Genomic DNA, 24,323 nt, shown 5'->3' on the forward strand with positions numbered 1-24,323 from the left:
AACCTGTGCAAAGTGAGAGATGCTTTTTCCTACCCCCCACACCCTTAGCTTTCAGACATTGCGTAGACCTTACACACTAACATGCTCATCTTTGTCCACTTGTGATAAAATAGGAATCTGAATAGCCACCCAGCTTTGCTCAATCCCTGATTAGTTTTTGTAGGCTGTAGAGTAACTGTAGTTCTAAACAAATTGCCTTTCTCCTTACAAGCATCTAATGCAAGGAGTCTTGCCAAGACATGGCAACCCCATTATACACACAGCCCTCAGCTGACCCTGTTAAAGCACCTCTATTGCCTGGCCTGAATGGTGCAAAATATTGTCTGTGAGAGGCTCTCTCTCAAAGTTTCTCATTTGCCATGAGGCTTCATACTGAGGAGCTCTTCCTGTTGGAGGGAGCTTGGAGGACATGGCACTGTTCTTGTCTAATAAAGCTATTACAGTCGAGGTAGCAGAGTACAGCCTTCAGAAATTCTGTTGCTTTGTACCACTAAAATCACCATGTTGCTCTTTCTGTAACAGTTGCAGGCCTGCAGATTTCTATTCTACTCTGCAATGAAGCACACATCTGCATTGGCCATACTTGCATGCAATACCAACTGTTTCTGGATTGGTTCCACTTATCTCAGTGACTTGGTTTGCTGATGTGGTGTCTGCCTTTACTTTATTATAATCTAAACACTCCTTTTGTTTTTAAAAATGTATCAAATAGACTTTATTTCTGTATCTTCTTTGTCCCTTGGTCATGGTGATAGAAGAAGTTGTAACTTCTGCATTTTTTTCCCTAGCTGATACTAAGGCACTCTTGTCCAGGCAAGCACAGGGCCAAGACAAGGATCTGAAACATGCAGGGATGTATTTTTGAAGCTGTCATGTTTCTTATAAGTCATATGGCATGGGTTTCAGTCTATGCCTTTATTAATTTGAGCTCTCAAAATGTGTTCCATTATTCAAAGTCAAACCACAACTCTGGTGTGTATCCTTTTGGAAAATGGATGATTGTCCACAACGATAGCTTAAAGCCTTGGGGTGGCACAGGTGGCATTTGCTTTATGCCATTTTAGCTATTTTTTTGGGGGGTATATCTTAGGAACCATTGCAGGATGGTCATGATGAGTGCAAAATCATGGGAATTCAGTAACAGGAGCAAATCAAGTCTGGACATCTGACCTGAAATAATCATTGTTTTCCCCCTTTAGTCCAGATAACCTGAACTGAGCAAGTGTGTGGTGAGAGCGGGCAGACTTGAACATACCCGCTATCATAGAGGCAGTTATGTCTAATGTTTAGAACACAGGACTGGGAATTGGAAAGCATGAGTTGTAATTCCAGCTTTGCCACTGACTTGCTATATGACCTTGGTCATGACACTTAACTTAGCTCTGTTTTCCCAGATGTAGAACAGGGATGATATCAACCTTGTGTAAAACTTTCAGAGCCTCAGATGAAAGATACTTTGCACTTCTATAGAATTATATTAGAACTTACTTCTGAAATCCAGCTTAGCTCCAGTTTAAGATATGTTTATAGTATCATTGGTATACATAGCCGGACAGTAAGCTCCCTGCTCTGAGAAATGTACTGTGTAAAAGTGTGATCCTGCAAAATGTGAGTTCCATTTACTCCCATGGAAATTACCAATGTGATAGGCACCTTAAAAGACAGATTAATAGCACTTTACAGGATAGGACCTTATGTGTCTCTTAAAAAAATCTTTTCTTTCCTCTGGAGGATTTAAATTCTTGTTAAGAATTTACTGATCTGGTTTCATGTAGTGCTGAGCTCTTCATTCTCACTCGAACCATGAGAGCTGCCAAGTTGAATGAGGTTCTTGATGGTTCATTACATCCACCCACCAGTATGCAAGAATCCCAGAATGTCAAGTCCTGCGTGGTGTTTATAAAGAAAAATCCATGTAAATGATAGTATCTATGACTCCTTTGGCAGCCATGCCAAAAATGCAGCCATGCCATCTTTAATGTTGGGTTTATAGAGCCTTTAAAGCTGTAGCCACACAATTTATTGCCCTTATTACTTCATACATGTCACTTTAACTCCTTCGTTGCTGGACACTGTTGCATCTTCTGCAGCAGAATGCTTCGGCATTTGTGCCCTACAGTGAGAAAGCAGCCCTGAGAGTAAAAGTGGTTACTGTTAACTATTTGCGTTTGCCCTCTCACCTTTAAAATGATTTTAGAACTGTTGGAACTCTGCAGGATGTCGTGGTTGGGAGTTTGTCTCAGACATGCTTCTGTTGAATAGTTAAAACGTCTTTGTGTTATTGTCTTAAATCATTTGAGCAGGAATTGCAGCAGAACCAGGATGTCTGACTTGGGTAACCTGTCCGTTTAGAATGTAAGCTCCTCCAGGCATGCACCATGTCTTGAACAGCACCCGAGCACACTCTTGGTGGTTAATAAAGAAAAATGGGGGTCCTAGCCAGAGAACTAAATGTGTAGCCAAAAGTAGATATCAAATTGATGGCTTGGATTCCCAGGCTGTCCAGGGAAGGCTTGCAAGAGGTGACTGGGAAAGTGGATTTTTTTAAGCCTGGACTTAACTTATCAATTGGTTCTCTCATGGAGTCCCCCAGCAGACAGCACAAGGCCGGCAAGGTGAATGCTTGCAGTGTGTCTGCTGCGAACCAGAAAGGATGTGTGTGTGGTTATGGTGCTATATGTGATGGAGCAATGCTCCAGATATGTTTCTTTGGCTGTGCCTTGTCCCAGTACTGTTAATACACTGAACGTCTGTTGTGCCTTTCAGCCAAGGAGCCCAGGGCATTTTATGAACAAGTTTCACACCAGGTTCATTTCTCCACCTTATAAATGAGGGGAAATGCTAGGATGGAGAGGTGACGTGGCCAGGGTCAAAGAGTGTCAGAGCTAGTAACAGAATTCAGAGCCCTTGACTCCCGGTCTCCGGCTGTGACCAGTAGATCATGCCTCCTTGCTTTGATCCTTCCCTAGGTGTAACGCAGGTCATTGTAAGCTGTATCAGGCATCATGAGATGCTGTCTTACCCCTCTGTACATGGATCCCAGTGATTGCAAAGTGGTGCTCTGTCCTGTAGGGCAGCAGTTCTCAAGCAGTGGTCTGCAGCCTCCTGAGGGTTCTTGAGCCCCTTCAGGGGGTCGGTGGGTCCCCACTGCTGAAACCCTGAACCCTGGTGGGAGGTTCCCCCACTGGACTGAAGGTTCAACCTCCTCCTCCCTGCCACAGGAACTACATGAGGCTGAAGCCCTGTCCCTGGTGCCTCCCTGTGGAGCTGAAAGCTCGAGCTCCCCGTTCCTTCCCTGAAGTCAGAGTGGCAGGGAGCTGAAACCCCAAGCTTTGCCTGACCTCCTCCCGCTGAAGCCCTGAGCCCATAGGCAGAGTTCAGGGGGCATGAAGCTGTTGCCTCCCCCCAGATGGCAGTGCTTTACCCAGAGTGGGGCAGTCGTGGGGGCACTCACCTTCTGGCCAGATCGTAGGCTGGAAACTGGAGCCAGACAGTGAGAGGCAGCTGCTCCTCTGGCTGGTGGTGCTATGGAGTGGGCAGCTGTGGCATTCCCCCATATGCTGCTGGCACTAGGGTTTGCGGCTGTTCCTCAGCTCCCAGCCCCTTTTGACTGCTGCTGCAGCCGGTCGAGGTTACCCACATGCGGACCTGGCTCTGGGACTGGCAGAGCCCTCGGAGAGCAGCCACTGGCACACAGCCCCAGATAGGTGGGTGGCGCTCCCTCCCTGGACCCTGCTGTGCAGAGCTGGCTTGAGCCCTGCTGGCCCTTTTCTCCTCGCCCCAAAATAGAAGTCAAACTACACCTATGCCCAAGGGTTCCGCCCCTGGCCGGAGCCCTGAGTCATCCCCCGCTGGGCCTTGGCGTTTTATAGCATGTTGAGGGGGGCCTCCGAAAGAAAAAGGTGGAGAACCCCGGTGTAAGGCTTTACACTTCGAAGGAGTTCCTTTTTATCCTTCAAAGTGGGAGATTAGAATACCTGTGCATCGCATAGCTCTGCCAGTACCCTCACTGGCCTTCGCTGGTTGGGCCAGGCATTTTAATTGTGAGCTGTGATCGTCTAGTCAGACTGTCGATGCGATTACTAGCCAAGTCTGCATTTGCACGTGCTCTTGATTAATATAGAAGACGAGAGGACAGTTTGAACAAGATTTATAATTATATCTTTCCTCTCTTTTAAAAAATTAATTATTGCTACATGTGGCTGCGAACATTTGTAGCCTGAGTAGTGAAGCTTCAGAACTTGGCACTTGTCCGAGTCAAAGCTGAGGAAGTGCTGTCAGATGAGGATTTGCTGTTACGTGCGTGTTGGAAGCTGCAGATCTTCTTGATGCTATAGTTCTGCAAGGGGTGAAAAATCTGATTTGGACTTCAACATGCATTAAGTGGAGTTAATGTAACATGCTAATAGATGAGCCAATGTAATAATCTTCTAGAAAAACCAGTTGAGGGAGGAAGTTGAGCAGGAAGAAATTGTTCCTGCCAGACTTCTTTTTGTATTCTTGCATCTAAGCACAGAGCACATGTTCTTGATGGAGGATTTAGTGAGTATTTGATTGCATGTGTGTAGGTTTGGACTTGATTAATATTAACGGTGTTGGGAAATGGACAACTGCCTTTGGTAAGAAGTGCTGCCATTTTAGGTTCAGGGTTCAGATGGATTTGTCAATCAGGTCTGTCTTGTATTTAGAGTTAGTAACAAAAAAAGGGAGCTGATTGAATTATTTTTGGTGTGGGAGCCTTTCTTCTCTCTTTTAATACAGAAGGTAGCAAAAAGAAAAGAGTGTTGTATTTTCCCAGCTCAGGTGAACTTGAGATAGCAACACAGGGATAAAGTTATTCACTGTAGCAGAAGACGACATACTGTTTGAAACCTTGCGGTTGTGGAAAAACTAGACAGGCTGACACCAGAGAGCTGTGTTCACTGGGGATAAGTGAACTCCAGTTCAGTGCCAAATTGAGTAAACTTGATTTTGAGGAACATGGTTCCACAATGTTAAGAGCTTCAGAGGGCAATACATGTTTACAGGCACAGGAAGGGAAAGCTGATGGTGGAAGAGCTGGATGCAGAGAGAGAAGGTCTTGGGTGGATGATGTGGTATTCTCCATGGATCAAAAGGACTATTTATCCACAAAGACATGAGCAGAGGGCTGTAGGGCCTGGCCTACCATGGTTGCAAACCTCCAGTAATGGAGATGCCACATAAGAAGAAGAAGGTTCCACAGTGCAGGCCACCTGGATATGCAGTGATGCTGTAGGTACATACTGCTAGCTCCTGTAGTTGTGAATTTAAAGGAATCTCTTACTTAAGCAATGTGATGTATTTAAATATAAGAATCTGAAAGGAGCTTTTATAATGGATTTTGCCAGCAATCTGCAGGAGAAATGCTGGATGCTGCTCATCATCTGTATGGCCAGGACTCATGATCCCAGCAACTTCACCTGTTGTATTTGGAGCCCATTTTAACCCGATAGTGTTGTGTGAGCACTTCCATTCTAATCCCCCGTTTCCAGTTGCTTGTACACTTCTGAAACGTTTAGCTGTGGGGCTGAAATTTTTTTAGACTTGATCTCTACGTTGAAATCTGGCAGGGAAACTTGTTGAGAAATGCCTGTGAGTATTCCTTTTTCTACGGCCATTTAGGGCGAGGTGCAAAGTAAATGGCTGCTCCCTTCTTAAGCAAAGTCTTTGCCTTGTTCACTGCACGTATTGTGTATAGCATACTTTCCTGGACTCTGGTCCAGCATGCACAGGAGTAGTATACAGGCGCAGAAGATGTTACACTTGTAGGTAAGGTTCTAGAAAATACTGTTTCTCTGAGCTTGGCAAATGGTGTGTGATCATGTAATTAAAAACTGTTGTATTACCTATGCATGAGAGGGCAGAGTTAAGGTTGCATGTGCACCCTTAACTTCAGTATTTCCTGACTCTGGGGTGTGTAATTGTAACACCTTAAAGTTCCTTACTTGGGACTTTTGCTGAAATATTGCTAGTCCGCAATGTGCTATGCACATTATTCACAATATTTTGCTCCTGGCCACTAGGACCCCTTTGTTGTTATGTTCACGGACCTCCCTTGAGCAGAACCCCCCTGCCAGTCACCTTAAATTGTGTGGGGAGGAGATATGCACCAGTGGAATTTTTATCTATCTGCTGTGGGCTGATACCTAAGAGCAGAGATTAATTTGATGTGACTTGGGAACTGCTCCCTACTCCAGAGCAGAAGTTATAATATAGAAGTGCCCTCTGAAGTGGAGTGGGAAGCAACTTCCAAAGACCCAGCTGGGAGCAGAGATTAGAGAGAGAGGTCAGCAAGTAATAGTGATTTTTAAACTAAAAGATCTGCCTCAAGGCAACTTGCGTCACTTCTTCCAAGTGCTGTGTTATCTTTGCTGCTGCAGCAGTGCAAGAGATTGAGACTCTCCAGTTTTGTAATGAAGGAGGCTATTGCCTTTCACAGCTGCTAACTTAGAGTAAGAAGTGACGTCTCATCATCATGACATTGCTAGTACCAGTGAGGGCTGGATAAGCCCACCAAATCCACTTGCACTTAGACCTCAGCAAAGCAATTATATGAATTACACTCAGCCCTAGCTTTAATGCCTTTCATTGCATCAGTCTTGCTGTATGTCTGTGCTGTGCTTGGCACACCTTGCTGCATTCCTGGGTCTCCGCAGCAATGATTGAAATGGAGCTGTCTGCAAACAGAGCAGATGGCAGGGCAAAGCAGTGGCTTTTATCATGCAAAAAATCCATTAACATTGTTCAGCTCTGAAACAAGGGATGAAAACAAATTCCAAACCACTGCTCTCTCTCCAGCCTTTATGTAATTTCCCCAATATGCCAAGGTGTGCCTAGCAGCTGCCAGTGTGTTCTTGCCTACAGCGAGCAAGATTCAACAAAAGAGCAAACATCTAGAGTGGGGCAACCTGGTTGTGACCACAGACACCCTGAAAGACCTGTTTGTGTAGATGCCAGCTTGATTTATTTGCTGAATTGGGCCTTTTGCGTCATTACTTTGATACATCTGGGTGAGGATGAAAGCCAGACGCCTTCACTTGAGGTTTCTTTGGTCCTGATATTTTAAGCAGTGTTTTTCATAATCTTATTTGCACCCAGTCAAGTAGTGGCTACTAGAGTCTCTTTTTAAAATAAGCAGACATATACCACAAAATGGATAAACGTTAATCCCCAGATTACGTGCAGTGTTGTTGTAGCTCTGTCAGTCCCAGGATACTGGAGAGACAAAGTGGAGGGGGGGGTTAGTATCTTTTATTGGGCCTACTTCTGCAGTTTAGAGCTCTGTATATGCTCGAAAGCTTGTCTCTCTCACCAACAGATGTTAGTTCAATAAAAAATATCACCAACCCCACCTGGTCCCTCTAATTTCCAAATTGTTTACCTTGTTTGTCCCCTATAGAATTCCCTGCCCATACCTTACTGCTACCTTTGTATTTCTTCCCATCAGAGAATGCCACCTTAGTGGCTATGGTTTCAACAGCACCCCTCAGGATGCAGAGGCAGCAAGCAAACCATTACTCATGGATCATAGCAAGTTCACCCTTCATAAGCACTCAGTTCCATCAGAGTAGTTAGTGCCAGTTTAACTCCCTTGCCTGGAGAAATGCAACCTTTCAGGGTTTTGTTGTTAAGCTTTTAAGCTTAGAGCGTCTGAAGGTAAAGTGAAATATTTTAAATATTTAGATTTGTTTGGGATCCTAAATTACAAACAGAATGCCTGGGTACAGTTTAAATTTATACAATGAAACACACATTTGAAAAGCTTCCTGTTCTGTTCACCTACTAGGATCCAAGCTCAGAGGAAGGGTCTTTCTGTGGCATTGCCAACACCTAAAGTACTGTAAGGGCTGCAGTTCCATGCCATGCTTTACATGGTTATGATGATGTCCATGCTTGCCGGGGGACTACCAACTCTGGAACTGTCATCTTGGGAGGCTAAAAATAATTTTTTTTTGTTTTTAAAATGCATTTCTTAGTAATGTTAAGGCTACATATGCATTGTGAATTGCTTAGGATCTCAGACTCCAATGCAGAATTCTGGTATCTATTAATAGACTATGAATAATATCATACTAAAATGGCAAGATTGTTTTCAAAAGCTGGGTATAGCGGTTGAGGTAAAATCATTGCTCACCGTGAGAGTGATGGGGAGATGGCAAAGTACAGAACTCTTGTCAGTAACATCTTTCCTAATTGAATAGTATTAAGGAGTTATACAGTTGGGGCTTTTGGAAAAAGCCACTTTTCCTAATCAGAAACGTGGACCTGTGACTTTTTAAAACGAGTAAACCCATGTTTCTGTACAATTTTAAGGGGGCTGTGATTTGATTTTTGACATCGGATGTTTTCTGTTCTTTAGGAACAAACCAGAGGCAGTAGAAGTAACATTTGCAGGTACGTTTCACAACATTTTCATCTCTTTTTAAAAATTCAAACTTGTCTGGCCTGACTATCGCAATGTCTGGTGTACTCAAATTCACCTAGCACCACACGGAGAGGGTTGTTTCATTGACAAACCTGCGCCTTTATGTGCATATGCCACACAGTATATTTAGTAGGCTTTTCTGTTGGCTGAATCATTTAAAGAACTGTGCTTGGAATTGGTTAGGCTCTTTTCTCCATCCATCCTCCTCACCTGATGCACTTGCCCGGTGACAATGAATTAAATGGTCACAACACTTCTAAAGTGAATGAACTAAATGGTTGTAACTTGTTTACCCTATGTGCCAGGATGTTTCATGCCCATAATGTCATGTGTAATGAGGTATGTAACACCCATCTGGATGTAGCAGATAGGAGTCTGATTTAGGATGATAAGCACTCAAATGGCCGAGAAAAACTGAAAGCCTGTTCCCTGTAGCTTAGTCTCCAATGAGATGGGATTTAATTTGAAAACTATAAGTGAGTATTCATCATGCAGTTCAAATTTTAGATTCCAATTACCAGTTAGAGTTGTACTGCTCTGTGGAGAAACCCAATTTAAGCAGAGCTTTTAAATTAAACAAAACAGAGGCCTTACAGCCCATTCTGCCTTCTGAACCAAAGCAGGAGCCTTGGAAAAAAAACTGCCCAGGGACTCCGCTACTGCCCTGGCTGCTCTCTGCTTAAGTGCTTCCAGCTGCTCGTCAGGCTTTCGAATTCCCCACTTTCAGATATTTGTAAGCCACATAGTGCAGTGTGTGTCAGACATGTGGGTGCCAATGGCAACCCTCACGCCAAGTGGAGAGACAGAAGTTAACCATCTGAGAGATCTCTTCGGCTCAATATGCTTGTATGGATTCAGAATGTGGCAGATTTGTCAGTGACAGTTGAAACAAAACTGAGCTAAACTTTAACTTGGGATACAAAGTTGTCAGGGATCATTGGTGTCGTTGTTACTAATCTCCAGTATTCCTCATAACTTTCCTTAATTACAGACTGCTGTGCTCGAGGGCCCTGTTATATGGGAGATCTTTATACCATACAGTTCCTATTTTGAAAAACTTTCACATTATGCAATGCTTTGGAACTAAGGAATTACATGAGTTCCTAACCTCCCTCTCCTCTGCTTCCTTCCAAGATTTCGATGGAGTCCTTTATCATATTTCCAACCCCAATGGAGACAAGACGAAAGTGATGATCAGTATTTCTCTGAAATTCTACAAAGAGCTACAGGAACATGGTGCTGATGAGGTGAGTGGCCACATTTCCGGTTTTCCCTTTCTTCCTGGGATTGTAGGCCTTGATCCTGCGCACACTTTCTGTTGTATGTACTTGACTGCCATGAGGGGACTCACTGATTACGATGGATCAAGGTCCTACCAAGGCCCTGCAGGTTAGAAAAGTGTCTGTAAAGTTGCACCACGTAATAGACACCGTGTTACTCCCATCGCCAACACAGTGTGTGCACAATTCTGGAAGAACAGGCTAAATTCTGTTCCTATCGATATATGATAAGTTCCAGTTAGAGCCTTTGTTACTGATGAAAGCATGAGAGGTAGAAGAGCACAGCTGATTTTTCAGATTCCCCTATGGCGTGTAGGGCACCAACAGTTAGAAATAGCCTCTTGTAAACTGAACTTGCTTGCTAAGGAAGTCACAGTGTGAATAAATATGGAATCCCACAGTGTTGCTTTTCTCAGTCTAACCACACTTTGAAGCAAATGAAAGGCTGCCTCGTTCCGCTTTTGTAGCAGGTTTAGTTCCTGTTCAACTGTGCTAATGCTGCAGAGAGCCATTTATGGTAGAAAGAAAAGGCCTTTATGAACATCTGTGCGTTGTGGTTGGATCTTGAAGCAGGAAGTATGACTCAGTTCCTGAATTAGTTTTCAGATCTCCTCCTGTTACCTAATGGGGTTCATGCCGCACGTCTCAGCAGAGAGACATGCAGCACTTTACCTTTGGGTGTCTTCTGTTGCCTTTTCCTGTGAAAATAGGGGGAAATTGCTCATAATTCTTGGAGTTACTTACGCATGACTGGAAAGTGTCTCAAACCTAGAGAATTCCGAGAGTTTGAATGGTCAGACTGTGCTTGAATAAGTACGAGTGGTTTGATTATCTTGTTACTGCCTGCTAGTGACATTGTTCAGGAATACTCAGTTTGTTTAGCCATGGGATGCAGTGGGAACTTACTGACAGCCAGAGGACCACACTTAACCAGTGTGTAAAGGAGCAGGTTGATGCTGCCCTTCCCTTCAATAAGAAGGTGCAGCCTGTGGAAACTACAGGTTCCCAGAAGCCTTGTCTGCATTTAACTTTTTATTAAAATCTCCCATCAGTGCAATCCACTAGTGATCAGAACACTGGCAGCGCTAGCGTAGACCAACTGCCAGCGTTTTTACTCCATGTGGCTTAGAGCCGCTCTGAGCCAGGACTACCCTGTGCGTAGTAAATATGCCAAACAACCATTCTGACAATTGCATTGCAGCGCTGGTGAGAGATTTTAATATGAAGTTCTGCGTAGACCCAGCTGGAGCGTCATGTTCCGTCTTCACCCACGCAGCTATGTGGGATCTGTAGTCTCTGTGGGTTGCACTTCCATGTGGAAGGTTAGGGCCTCTTTTCTGGCTCCCCCAATATAGATTCTCAGTGTATTTCTTCATGAGAGGGAGAATTATGATATTTTTTAAAATACAAATATACGTGTTGGTTTCCAAATCACTAACTAAATCCATCACGCGCTTGCACTTGGAAAGGACAATTCCATTTTAAAATAAAAATCATTTAAATAATTAGTTTGTCTTTTGCAGAAGACTAGATTTAGTGTCCCCTGCTGCAGTTGGTGGTCTCGCCAGCACCCTTGATGGCATGAGGAGTGCAGACTGGCCATTCCCATCGCAGCTTAAATATCTGCATTGTCCTCAGCTGATCACTGAATGTGGGTGTTGGCGTGCAACAATCACTTAATCCTTGATGCAAAGTCCGTTAGCAGATAGGGTCAGCTAAATGTTGTCTCCTGTCATGCAAAATCAGGGCCCTGTGCACTAGGTGGCATAATGGGACCAATTTCTGCAGCAAGCACCCCTAAATTTAGCTGCAGTGTTCATTTATTCTGTTGCTATGAAATGCTTCTCATTCCCAGCTCCCTACAGCTCATAGTTGAAAATAGTCACTGATGTGAAATTCAGCACCCATTACTTTTGAAGATACCTTCTTTCGCTCTGCAGTCTAGATGGCTCAGCTCCTGGGATGTTATCCAAGCAGCTTGGCACAGAACCTCCCTCCCCCAGCCCCATATGTGCCAGGGAATGGGGGCGAGGAAGGATTGGCTTATAGCTGGCTTCAGTGGGTAATCTCCCTCGCTGCTGCACTGTTCTTTAGCTTCTGTGCTTTTGGTTTGCCCCTTCCTCTCTGGTTGCCCAGCCCCTGCTGCCTGACCCATGGAACCGTGGAGAGATCATGCATTGTAATCGGCTACCCCTCTGAGGAACTGCAGAGCAAGGTGTGGGTGCAGGCCGAGGAGACAGAAAACAAAAACAAAATGGTGAATTTTACACCTTGGAATCACGGCTTTCCCAGAGCTCTCCTTGAGATGAATAAGGCAGTTCACATCTCTTCGAGCTATTGTCTGCAGAGAGCCTGAAGCAGGCAGGTGTTGCTGAATTGATTTGGGCTTGATTCAGGTTTTCAAGATTATCTCTGCCACTGTAAAGGCTAGACCTTTTTTAAAATGAAAGTTTTGATTCTGGACAGCAGTTCCGCACCAGAGTCCATAGCTGAGGAACCATAGTCTACATGGGAGGCCTGTTCCAAGTATAGATGGAAGCTAGTTCTGTAAAACATGGAAGCCTGAGACTAATTTTCAGTGAGGCCAGCCACAGGCTTGTTCAGGCTCTGCATGCAGAAGCCCATAATTTAGGGTTTTGGCTGAAGACCAGACATGGCCTAAACCAGGGTCCAGATAGCTGATGCGGGGCCTTTGAAAAAAGGGAGAAGGTGTTAGGGAAAAGAGCAGAATGTGCTGGGAGGGAAAGACTTACACTGCCGATGTTTTGTCTGTTTCCTAGTTATTGAAGAGAGTGTATGGAAACTTCTTGGTAAACCCAGAAGCAGGTAAGCCTGAGTATAATTAATTTTTTTTTTAAATGTGTGCAGACAGCAACGGTGACCCTTGCTGCTTTATAAATGAGGTTCCGAGGAGCACTGCGCTTTGACACAGTTGGGCTCTTAGTGCAACTGAAAGGCATTTAAAACAACCCCCCAAAAAATCAAGGTGGGTTGGGTACAGCAGGGCAGAGTGTGTTTCCACCCCCGAGAGAGCCTCCATTCCTCACAATAGGGATTTTTGTTCTGTGTGATAAGACTGACACGCATTTAATGAGATTCAGAAAACCATGGTTACTTGTAACAACCTCTCTTCCTACTCAGTCATTACAAAATTTAGGAGCAGGAACTACTGAGCCATCACTTCTGCCTTTGAGATGAGGAAAGAAAGCTTAATCTTACCATTGCCCCCTCTGAGTTCAGTTAGGTGGCCGCTCCCTCCTCTGGGTTAGCAAGTGTCACACGCTGACATTAGTGGGGTCCCACGCCCTTTAGTGCTTCGGAAGGGGTGAGAAGAAGGAAACAAGCTACAAGCTAATGTGGAGGGGTTTGCACAGTAGGATTTTGATTCTGAAAGTGTCTAACTTCTCTTATTTAAGTAGGATTATAAATGATTAAAGATGGGTTAACCTCCCTTTCCAGGTTACAATGTCTCTTTGCTATATGACCTGGAGAATCTTCCTGCAGCCAAGGATTCCATTGTGCACCAAGCTGGCATGCTGAAGCGGAACTGCTTTGCCTCTGTCTTCGAGAAGTATTTCAAATGCCAGGAAGAGGGGAAGGATGGGGAGAAGAGAGCTGTCATCCATTACAGGGACGATGAGACGATGTAAGCATGCAGAGTGCATCCCCTGTCCTGCCGCTCCCAAAGCGTTTATCAGCACAGGAAAGTTCTGCCTGGCAGTGTTTAAATCTGCTCCAGGGCTTTGTGTTCAAACGTGTAGGAAATACTGTGGTAAGCTCTGAAGTTCCCAGTGTTTTATGTGGTGGCTTGCTTATCCTTCAGCCTGTCAGTGGTGTGTAGCTAAGACAACACAAGTCCATCTGACTGACAGAGGTTTAATACCAAATGACCTATTAGTGACATCACTTTTTACTGTGCGGGACAATGGAGTTTGACACTCAAATGCTATGCCTTGTTCCCTGTGGAATGCTCAAGTTTCCAGGCCAAGGGGGGGTTTGATATGTTCCAGCAGCTGGCCCTGCATATGGCCAGTATTTCCTGCAGTTACTACAGTTCTCTCCATGGAGCCCATCTTGTGACTTATCACAAGAATACGCTGACACAGATCACCTGGTGGCTGTGCCTCATTCATCTGGGTTATATGTGGCAGCAGCAAACTGTTTTGCAAGCTGTGTGTGTTCCAGATGTGAAGTTTTAAGCCTGTCCTCACAGTGGCTTGGTTTTCCTCTAGGTACGTTGAATCAAAGAAGGACCGCGTCACGGTTGTGTTCAGCACAGTATTTAAGGATGACGATGACGTGGTGATTGGAAAGGTGTTCATGCAGGTATGGAACCTGAAGGACATTGAGTTGTTTATAGGTGTTTATAAATGGCAACATCCAGAAATATATACACCTCTTCTGTAAGTAGAATCACTGAACAAGTAGATACTGAACAGAAGTGAGATCACCGGGGGCTTAATGCATGTCACTGCTGCACAGCAGCCTATGCTCTGTGGGACAGAACTCCACTGGATGGCCGTATCATGTTAATGAGCTTAGACAGTATCTCTTCTAATCTGGTCTGTCGTGTTGGTGTCTTTAATTATTGAATTCCTTGCTGGCTTAACGTAGTTGATCATATTACATATTTACGAAACTCCTTTCATCACAAAATACTTCAGCATACACACAGTTCCACTAAAATGCAGCCACCCACGGTGTGAGTTTCAGCAGTAGCCAGCTAGAAGTCAGCACTTTGGGGGAAGGTTGAATTTTGACAGAGAACATCAGAGCAAACCTTTGTTTTATTGTGTAATTCTGAAAGCTTAGAGGAAATGAATTTTTTCTTTGCTTATATATGGCTTGAATAAATACAGATTCACAGAACCTAGCATGCAAATGTATTGTCTTATACAACAAGAATAAATCATGCATGCAAGTCGTGCATCAAAGTTGTGACATGGGCTACAAATGCAATAAAAATAAGGTATTGAAAATTTTAATAAATGTGGGGGAGGAGTGTGCTGAAAATACTCCTTGCCTGGGCGCCGTTTTGTCTAGGGGTGGTCCTGCCTCAGTGGATCAATGTTATGCTACATTCAGGAATCAGGCTGTTTTCTTCTTTGTGTCAAGAATGAATCCTTTTAAAGCATATAGCTTCTCTCAATAAAAACATTGCTCAAGGGAATGCTATAGCCAACACAGTTGATATTAACAGCGAGGGGGAAGAAATACAAGCCAACATGGGAAAAGAATGGGTTAAAGAATATTTAGACAAGTCAAATGTATTCAAGTTGGCAGGGCCTACTTCGGGAACTAACTGCAGCAATCTCAGAACCATTAGCAATTATCTTTGAGAACTCCTGGAGGACTGGTGAGGCTAGAGGACTGGAGAAGGGCAAACAAAATTCCTACTTGTAAAAAGGGGAACAGAAGATCTGGGGAATTCTAGGCCAGTCAGCCGAACGTCGATATCTGGAAAGATACTGGAACAATTTATTAATACATTTGTAAGTAGCTAGAGTTTAATAGTGTTCTAAGGACTAGCCAGCGTGGATTTGTCAAGAACAAATCATGCCAAACCAAGTTCATTTCCTTCTTTGACAGAGTCTCTGGCCTAGTGAATGGGGGAAAGCAGTAGCCATGATTTATCTTGATTTTAGGTTTCAGAGTTGCAGCAGTGTTAGTCTGTATCCGCAAAAAGAACAGGAGGACTTGTGGCACCTTAGAGACTAACACGTTTATTTGAGCATAAGCTTTTGTGGACTACAGCCCACTTCTTCAGATGGACAGAATGGAACATATAGTAAGGAGATATATATACATACAGAAATGAAAAGGTGGAAGTAGCCATATTAACTCTAAGAGACTAATTAATTAAGATGAGCAATTATCAGCAGGAGAAGACCCACATGACATTCTCATAAAGAAACTAGAGAATGTGGTCTAGATAAAATTACTATAAAATGAATACAAACTGATTGTAAGACTGCCCTCGAAGCATAGTTATCAATGGTTTGTTGTCAGACTGGGAGGGCGCATCTAGTGAGGTCCTGCAGAGGCTAGTCCTGGGTCTGGTAGTCGTCAGTATTTTCATTAGTGACTTGAGTAATGGAGTAGAGGGTATGTTTATAAAATTGCAGATGACACCAAGCTGGGAGGGGTTGCAAGCACTTTGGAGGACAGGATTAGAATTAAAAAGGATCTTGACAAATTGGAGAATTGGTCTGAAGTCAACAAGATGGAATTCAATAAAGACACATGCAAAGTACTTCACTTAGGAAGGAAACTCAAATGCAGAACTACAAAATGGAGAATAACTGGCTAGGCTGTAGTACTGCTGAAAAGGATGTGGGGATTATAGTGGATTGCAAATTGAATATGAGTCAGCTATGTGATGCATTTCCAAAGAGAGGTTAATCTCATTCTGGGAAGTATTACTAGGAGTGCCGTATGTGAGACATGGGGGGTCATTGTCCCGTTCTGCTCAGTGCTGGGAGGCCTCAACAGGAACATGGTGCCCAGTTCTGGTCGTTGTACTTTAGGACAGTTACGGATTAATTGGAGAAAGTCCCAAGGAGAGCAACAAAAATGATTGAAGGGTTAGAAAATCTGACCTATAACAGCAGCAAAGAGTTCTGTGGCATCTTATAGACTAACAGATGTTTTGGAGCATGAACTTTCGTGGGTTATACGAAATGCATCCGAAGAAGTGGGTATTCACCCACGAAAAGCTCATGCTGCAATACGTCTGTTAGTCTATAAGGCATCACAGGACTCTTTGCTGCTTTTACAGATCCAGACTAACACCGCTATTCCTCTGATACTTGATCTATAACAAGAGGTTAAAAAAAAATGGGCATGTTTAGTCTTGGAAAAAGATTGAGGGCAGGACCTGATAAGTCCTCAAGTATGTTAAGGGCTGTTATAAAGAGGACAGTGATCAGTTGTTCTGTATGTCCACTGAAGGTTGGACAAGCAGTAATGGGCTAAATCTGCAGCAAGGGAGATCTAGGTTAAATATTAGGAAAGACTTTCTAACTATAAGGGTAGTTAAGTTGCGGAATAGGCTTCAAAGGGAAGTTGTGGAAACTCCCTCACTGGAGGTTTTTAAGAACAGGTTGGACCAAACCCTGCTAGGGGTGGTCTAGGTTTACTTAGTCCTGCATCAGTGCAGTGGGCTGCACTTTGGCCTCTCAAGGTCCCTTCCAGCCCTGTATATTTAAATGTGTTCCACCTTAAAAACTGCCATAGTCTGCACTAATAGGCTGTCTTAGGGGATTGGGGTTTTTTTTTTAGTATTGCTTGTGGTGTGTTTGAAAAATTATAACTATGCCTAGAGCCTGGGGTAAGTGCTTTTTCATATCAGTCTTAAAAAATAAATTATTTGTAGACTGTTTTTCCCATCGTAGTTGTCACTTAGCCAAACTAGAGTTCTTCTCTTCTAATAAACAGTTTGCATGTTATGTAACTGCTTTGAGTTTGGCAGGCTGAGATTTCATCCGTCTGACATTCTGCCTGCACTTTCAGAACCCTTATCTAAACCACTTAAAAACAAACGCTGTGGTCCATGCACCAGCATTTTTCCCACCACAGCCATTTGCCAGATATGTTTATCCATCCATGCCTATTATGCTGCCTGTCAGTGCATTCTGGGAAAAATCTGGGCAGCTGTTCCATAATGCCTCAGCAGGGGGTAGACTGCTTGGAGGATCTGTGTGTAGTGGCATAGGACATGTGGAGCAGTGCACTCTGGCATGTCCTGTTGCACATGGAAGGAGAAAGCTGGAAGGGAGGAGGACCAGCCAGCCTAGTCATACTGGCACAGCTCGGAGCCCTGTCCATATTGCAAAAAGAGTGCCAGACTGATTATAAGAGAACAGCTATGTGCCAGCCTAGGCTGCTGGCAGGAGTGAAACCCGGCTAACAGGTATTAACCTTGTGATGGCTTAATAGTGTAAAACTCTGATTCCAGCCTGCATCAGCGAGCATGCTCCAGAGAAAGGCGGATGCTGGCTTCTTAGCTCGCACTGTATATGTCTGCCTCTCTCCTGGGGCATGAGTTAAGAGCAGACGATCTACTTTAAACATGAAATCCCCAGCATTTGTCAAAGTCCCCAACTTTAAGTGCACAGTGCTACACTGCTTCTGGGGTCCCTGAATTTCAGCTTTATGCAGTGAGTGGAAACCACTGAGTTAATAAAACAGGTTTGGGGCTGCGGTGAGTCTTCCAGGGGATGCCGTTCCAGACTCTCTACCCTCTGAAGCTTCTAAAAAATTGCTGTTCAAGTCGCAAGAATTTCCACTGTGAGTCATGCTAACTCGTACCTCTAGTTCTCGCCCTCCTTCTGCTCAGTTATGTAATATGGCTGTGTCTAACTTTAGCTACCACCGCGCTTTCCTTTCATGGAGAGAGTACCACTATTGACCAGCTCAGCCAGGGCGAAGCTCTTTGAACTCTTTTATCCATCGGCCTTAGCAGTTGGAAGTCAAAGCTGTCAAGTTTAATACAGGGAGATCCCAATAAACTGCCCCAGTGGATTAATTAGTAACCTACCTGCCCCAGTAGATTAATTAGTAACCTACCTGAACTCTTCCAGATCAGGGATGTGTGTAATTTGCCATCTGTTTCTAGAGCAAGGAACATGCTAAGGGTGTGGAGGGTGAAGAGTTCAGACACTGGAGACCATGCACAGCTAACGAAGGATAGCTGATAATGATCATTAGCGATGTGCACGTTCCTCATGTGAAGGGGTGAAGTTGCAAGTGTATATGGGGTTAATTAAGGAAAACAGCACTACCTGGCCTGGGGTCCGGGGGAGGCCAGAAGGAGGGGCCCTCTCAGCCTGAAAAGGATGTTTGCAGGTCTTTCACACATGATATTAGAACTGTGGGACAGATCACTTCTTCCCTTATTTTATTTCAAGTTAGGATAGTGAAAAGGGCCCATATACAAGCTGTGAGCGCATCACTAGGATCTATTACCAAACTAATACATGTTTCAGTCAGCTCTTCTGCCAGGTAGCTGCTCTTCATACACCAGCCAGTACCCCCACCTCATGTCAAAGGGCACGTGAAACAAATGTGCCCTGAAAGCTGACACATCTGGGCTATTTTACAGGAGGGTGAGAGAGAGAGTTACTAGAGCCCTGGGGCCCATATGCGGAAACATCCTGCCAGCAAACTCCCATCTGTTATAACCTTAGGGGATTTCGCATTTTTGTAACATGCAATTTATCACTAGTAGCATTTGGCTGGGTTTCACCTAGTTAGCATTGGTTTAAGGCTTACAGTTTCAATTAGTGCCTGTTCTTTCACATACTACTTATATTCTGCATGAAACGGGCCATCGCTGGCAGTTGACATTCTTAATTTCTCTTGTGTCCTAAAGAAGGAAACAGTTTTGCAATGAAATTGACCCTGTCGGAAGTAGCTCACCTAGAAAAGCACAAAAGACCCCTGTTAGCGACTGCTCTTTAGCCTCTCCTCCCAGGGTATGATTTTAGGCCATTTGTTTTGTGTGAAGTAGGATCCATTCTACTCCTAAGCTTCATATTCCTGATTTGAGCTTGTGTTGTTGTTGGTTAATCTGGCAGGGTTTTAATTTAATAAACAAAGCCCACATGGTGTTAGGAAATCTTTGGTGTAACAGGACTCAGATTTCACTGAATTAAATATTTCTTATCCCTTTTAAGAAAAAATCCTTGTTCACATTTTCCAAGGGAAGTTTGATGCATTAAAGTCAGCACTTTGAATGTCAAAGATTTTGGGTTCTAAAATCTGGTATGGAAAGGTGAGAGCTATAGGCGTGTTGTGTGGATGGGAGCTGAGGGGGCTTCAGAAGCCAGTGTTCATACTTAAAATAGGATCATTTGGCACTCCCAGTGCAGGAGGCTGGGGTTGCAGTGTGAATACTCTCAGTCTTACACCTGAGTGAATTCATGTTAATTTTGTCTTGTCTGCACAGGAATTTAAGGAAGGCCGCCGTGCCAGTCACACAGCTCCACAGGTGCTCTTCAGCCACAGGGAGCCCCCCCTTGAACTGAAAGACACAGACGCAGCAGTAGGTGACAACATTGGCTACATCACTTTTGGTAAGCTGGGCCCAGGAAGGGCAATTTATCCCTGTCTTCCAGTGTTCATTGCGGAGAGCTGCTTCACGCTGTCTCGTCGCTTGAGACAGGGAGTGAAACTCCTTGTGACATGGCTCTGCATATGGAAGGGGGTGTAGTACAGAGATTGATGCACCAGGTACCTGTCCCGCTGGGAAGTGAGCCTTACACTCATTCCAACCTAGGCAGCCTGTACACTTTGGACAGTTGTCTTTCTACATGTCCATAAAGTGCCATGCACACAACTGGTGATGATAATCGCTTTGGGGCTCGAGTTCCCAGCCTAAAACCATGGAATGGCTCTGCGAGATGGACAGTCTGCAGCTCAAGACTGAAATAGGAATGTTGCAAGTTAAGACTGGAGCAGATTGGTCAGAGCAGGTGTTGGAAAATGTTTAGAGCTTTTGCTCCACAATTCTCGGCTCTGGTGCATGCTGTTAATGTCACGTTGTCGTGGTGCATTTGGGTCCAAATGCACCAGAACTTTATATAAAGTAGTAATAATAACAACAACCTGTCTGAATGTTTCTCAGTTGGGGCAGAGAGAGAGAAATGGAATTCCTAGAATTTTAAAAGATGTTTTGAGAGTAACAAAGTCCGTATCACATCTTCATCTGTCATCTCGCCTCTCCTGTCGATAAAAATAAATGACATCCATTTTCTGGTTCAAAGTGTTCTTTGTTCAAAGTGTTCTTTGTAACAGGAGATGAGGAAATAGAGAGGGGAAGGTTAATCATGTGATAGTCCAGGTCATTAAGCATGTTAAATAATGGGAAAAATAGAAACAGATTCTTACAGTTTGATGCATCATGTTATTTTGAAAATACAATTTCACTTGATGACCAAGGTGTGGGATAGCTTTGAGTTATTCATTTGGGGGAAGGAAGATGTGCATATTTTTTGTATAATTTGTTTGGCCACAAATATGTGTTTTGCAAATGCTCTGTTAGAGGCATGGTCTGAATGCACAGCTGGGACCTGGAACTTCCATCTTGGCTCTCCAACTTTCTCTTTGGTCTTGGACAGATCATTAGAGCTCTGCTTCTAATTTTCATCTGTAAAGCAGAGATACTTGCTTGCCAGGGGTGCTGAGAGGGTTAGTTAATATTTGCAAAGCACCACCTGGTGCTAGATACTCCCCTGGAATAGTGTTCCCTCCAGTCCATTTTTGTGCAACTTTGCCCATGACTTAGGAGCTGTTCGTATCGGCTACAGGTAGATATGGAAGCAGGCGCTGTGCCCTGAGAGCTGTGCCAATACACCTGGTTCCCGAGCTGCAGCATCCTCCGCTACACTTGTCCCAATCCTTTCCTGTGATGCTTGGCACCAGACTCTGATTTTTGTGATGGGCACTATTGCCCTGCATGGATTAGATGGGCCTAAGTGAGGACTGTTTTCCAAGACTCCAGTAATAAAAATACTGAGGTGTTCGCCAATACCTACATGTAGGCGTAGTGTACGCCACACTAATAGGTATCATACACATGGTATTAACATAATGGACGTTATGTCTGTGGCTGTTGGGAAGTTAACTGAATGATCAGGTTCTTCCCATAGTTCTGTTCACGCGTGACAGGTGTCCTCCAACACTTTGCAAAGCTGAAGGCAGCTTTGGCATTAGAAAACAGGAAACTTGTCAAAGCAAAGGTGCACAAATACCTTGTGCCAAGGGAGTCCTGTCATGGCTCATCAGCACCTGGGATGTAGTATTTGTAACGAGGTAAGGGACAGTATCGGGCTGTAACTTCACAGACCAGTATCTGGAATGCTAGTATCCAGAGCAACAAGCACAAACTGGCAAGTTGGAGTTTTGTTACATACAGAAAGTTTTTAAACTTTTTGTAAAACGGTGCTTTAAATATAGCTGGTTTAAATGCATATTTCCAAAGCGCACCTTTGGTGTAAGGTGACCATGTTGCGAGATAAGAATTGCTTTCCAGAGGGAGGGTATTTGTCTCCTTTTCACCTGGTACTATTTTGTCTCTTGGCAATAAATTTGGTTAAGTTTGGTTATTTAGTCTCTTGAATGTCTTTAAGAATGAACCACAAGTGTAATTAACAATTGGCTATACCTTTTAGTCAACAGATGAAACGGGGACGAAAGTGGGTTAGTCCATTAAGGCTTTTCACTTCCGAGCATCCTTTCTTGCACTCATTTGAGAGTAGAACGCAGACATGCTGCTTTCTCCCTTTGCTGAATAAAGCTACCTTTGTACTCGTGTGTTGTTGCTAGGCCTGTCTGTACGAGAGCCCTGAGCTAAGATTCGTATCTTAGGGCTGGTCTACATTGAGGGGTGGGGAGATCGATCTGAGATATGCAACTTCAATGCTATTCGTGCAGCTGAAATTGAAGTATCTTAGTTCGACTTACCTGGCTGTCCTCACAGCTGCAAGTCAACTGCCGCGGCTCCCCCATTGACTCCACTTACTCCTCCTGCCGAGGTGGAGTACAGGCGTCGATTCGGGGATCGATTTATTGCGTCTAGATGAGATGCGATAAATTGATCCCCGATAGATCAGTTACTACCCCCCGATCCGATGGGTAGTGTAGACGTGTCCTCAAAGACATCAGGCAACTCATGGGTGATATGGGTGCACAATGTAATAGCAGATCTTAGACCATGCACGAGCTGTGCAACTCGCTTTAGCTCACAGGCTTTGTGTGTGAGCAGCTCCTTTTCAGTGTCTGATTTAGCTGTCCCTTTGTGAGATTAGCCCCATGCTAGAGGCCTGTCAGTCCTTGGAGTGGTAGTTGAGTTGTTCCCACAAAATAACAGCCCTTGGAGCCATGCATGCCGGCCTCTCACAGTTGGCACCTTGCTTCCTGGGCCAGCGTAACTAATAACACTTGGCTTATCCAGCAAGCGGACAGGCTGCGTGGCAGTGCTGAGACCTGCCTTCTGTGATGGGCGCTTCTGTTTGTACTGTGGCAGAAGGATGCAAAATTTCATCCTGGACAGTTATTTTCCTCCAGATGCATTGGGATTTTAGCAGATTATGTTTAGCGGTGACAGGGCAATCAGCAGCATCTGGATGGCTTCCGAAGGTGCTGTCCAAGTGTATCTCTCTGCTCTGTCAGCTTGGAGTTGGGGGTGGGGTGCTTGGCAGGGGGCAGGGTCTGGCGATGAGTAAGGGTCATGTCAAAGATAGAATTCTGACAGGAATACAGTATTGATTTGCCATGTAAAATCACACATTCTCTCAAGGGCCTCTTAAATCTTCATGGTGGTGAAGTTTTCTCTACGCATTAGATCAGGAAGAAGATTTCTGCTCTGTCATTAGTAGAAAATGTGTCTGGGGTCTTTGTTACTAGTTTAGAAGAGACAGGCGGGATTAGATTTCTCTCCATGTTTCATTCACTGAACAGTCTACTTTTTAGTTCATTTTGCCTCTCTGCCCTCTTAAGGTATCTGTTGAAAGACCTTCCTCTAGTTTAGGAAAAGTGAATGAAAAGTACTTTTCACAGGTACAATGATGTGAACGTCTTCAGATTAACTCCAATCACCTCTGTCATCCAGACTGTATCCGATCGTACAGATGTCAGTGTTGCGAATATTGGAGAAGTGCTGTTAAGCCTTGTGTTAAAATTCTAAGGGCTTGTCTACATCAGAAAGTTGCAGCGCTGGTGAGGGAGTTACAGCGCTGCAACTTAGGAGGTGTACACATCTGCAGGGCACCACCAGCGCTGCAACTCCCTGTTTGCAGCGCTGGCCGTACTCCCGTTTTGTCTCGGGTGTAGAGGATCCAGCGCTGGTGATCCAGCGCTGGTAATCAAGTATAGTCACTTACCAGCGCTTTTCTTGACCTCTGTGGAATAAGCAGGTATCCCAGCATACCTGAGGAAGCCTCTGGTAATCAAGCTGGTCTCCTTCCCCGGCTTGCTCTCGCGTTCCCCGAACCCCGAGCAAGCAGGTCTCCTTCCCTGAGGTTTGCTGGGTGGTTCCGGGAAGGCGAGAGCAAACCGGGGAAGGAGACCAGCTTCGCCGCGGTTTGCTCTCGCGTTCCGCGAACCCCGAGCAAGCAGGTCTCCTTCCCTGAGGTTTGCTGGGTGGTTCCGGGAAGGCGAGAGCAAACCGGGAAAGGAGACCAGCTTCGCCGCGGTTTGCTCTCGCGTTCCGCGAACCACCCTGCAAACCGCAGGGAAGGAGACCTGCTTGTTCGGGGAACGCGAGAGCAAACCGCGGCGAAGCTGGTCTCCTTCCCCGGTTTGCTCTCGCGTTCGCCGAACCCCCGAGCAAGCAGGTCTCCTTCCCTGCGGTTTGCAGGGTGGTTCGCGGAACGCGAGAGCAAACCGCGGCGAAGCTGGTCTCCTTCCCCGGTTTGCTCTCGCGTTCGCCGAACCCCCGTGCAAGCAGGTCTCCTTCCCTGCGGTTTGCAGGGTGGTTCGCGGAACGCGAGAGCAAACCGCGGCGAAGCTGGTCTCCTTCCCCGGTTTGCTCTCGCGTTCGCCGAACCCCCGAGCAAGCAGGTCTCCTTCCCTGCGGTTTGCAGGGTGGTTCGCGG

At 44.8% G+C, this 24,323-nt stretch overlaps 1 protein-coding gene across 4 annotated transcripts in view; it reads left to right on the forward strand.

The window, feature by feature from the left end:
* Positions 1-24,323, forward strand: part of ARPC2 (actin related protein 2/3 complex subunit 2) — a 65,899-nt gene that overhangs the window by 29,682 nt on the left and 11,894 nt on the right. For 3 of the 4 annotated variants that reach the window (XM_050917138.1, XM_050917142.1, XM_050917141.1), the window contains 6 exons: positions 8,381-8,415; positions 9,581-9,693; positions 12,507-12,552; positions 13,186-13,372; positions 13,959-14,052; positions 19,676-19,802. In XM_050917138.1, coding sequence (XP_050773095.1) covers positions 8,381-8,415; positions 9,581-9,693; positions 12,507-12,552; positions 13,186-13,372; positions 13,959-14,052; positions 19,676-19,802 — 602 coding nt within the window. Of the gene's footprint in view, positions 1-628; positions 650-8,380; positions 8,416-9,580; positions 9,694-12,506; positions 12,553-13,185; positions 13,373-13,958; positions 14,053-19,675; positions 19,803-24,323 lie in introns of those variants that run through there. The other variant, XM_050917140.1, reaches the window with a different exon arrangement.

The sequence above is a fragment of the Gopherus flavomarginatus genome, chromosome 10 (genome assembly GCF_025201925.1).
Source record: "Gopherus flavomarginatus isolate rGopFla2 chromosome 10, rGopFla2.mat.asm, whole genome shotgun sequence".
Classification (NCBI taxonomy): domain Eukaryota; kingdom Metazoa; phylum Chordata; order Testudines; family Testudinidae; genus Gopherus; species Gopherus flavomarginatus.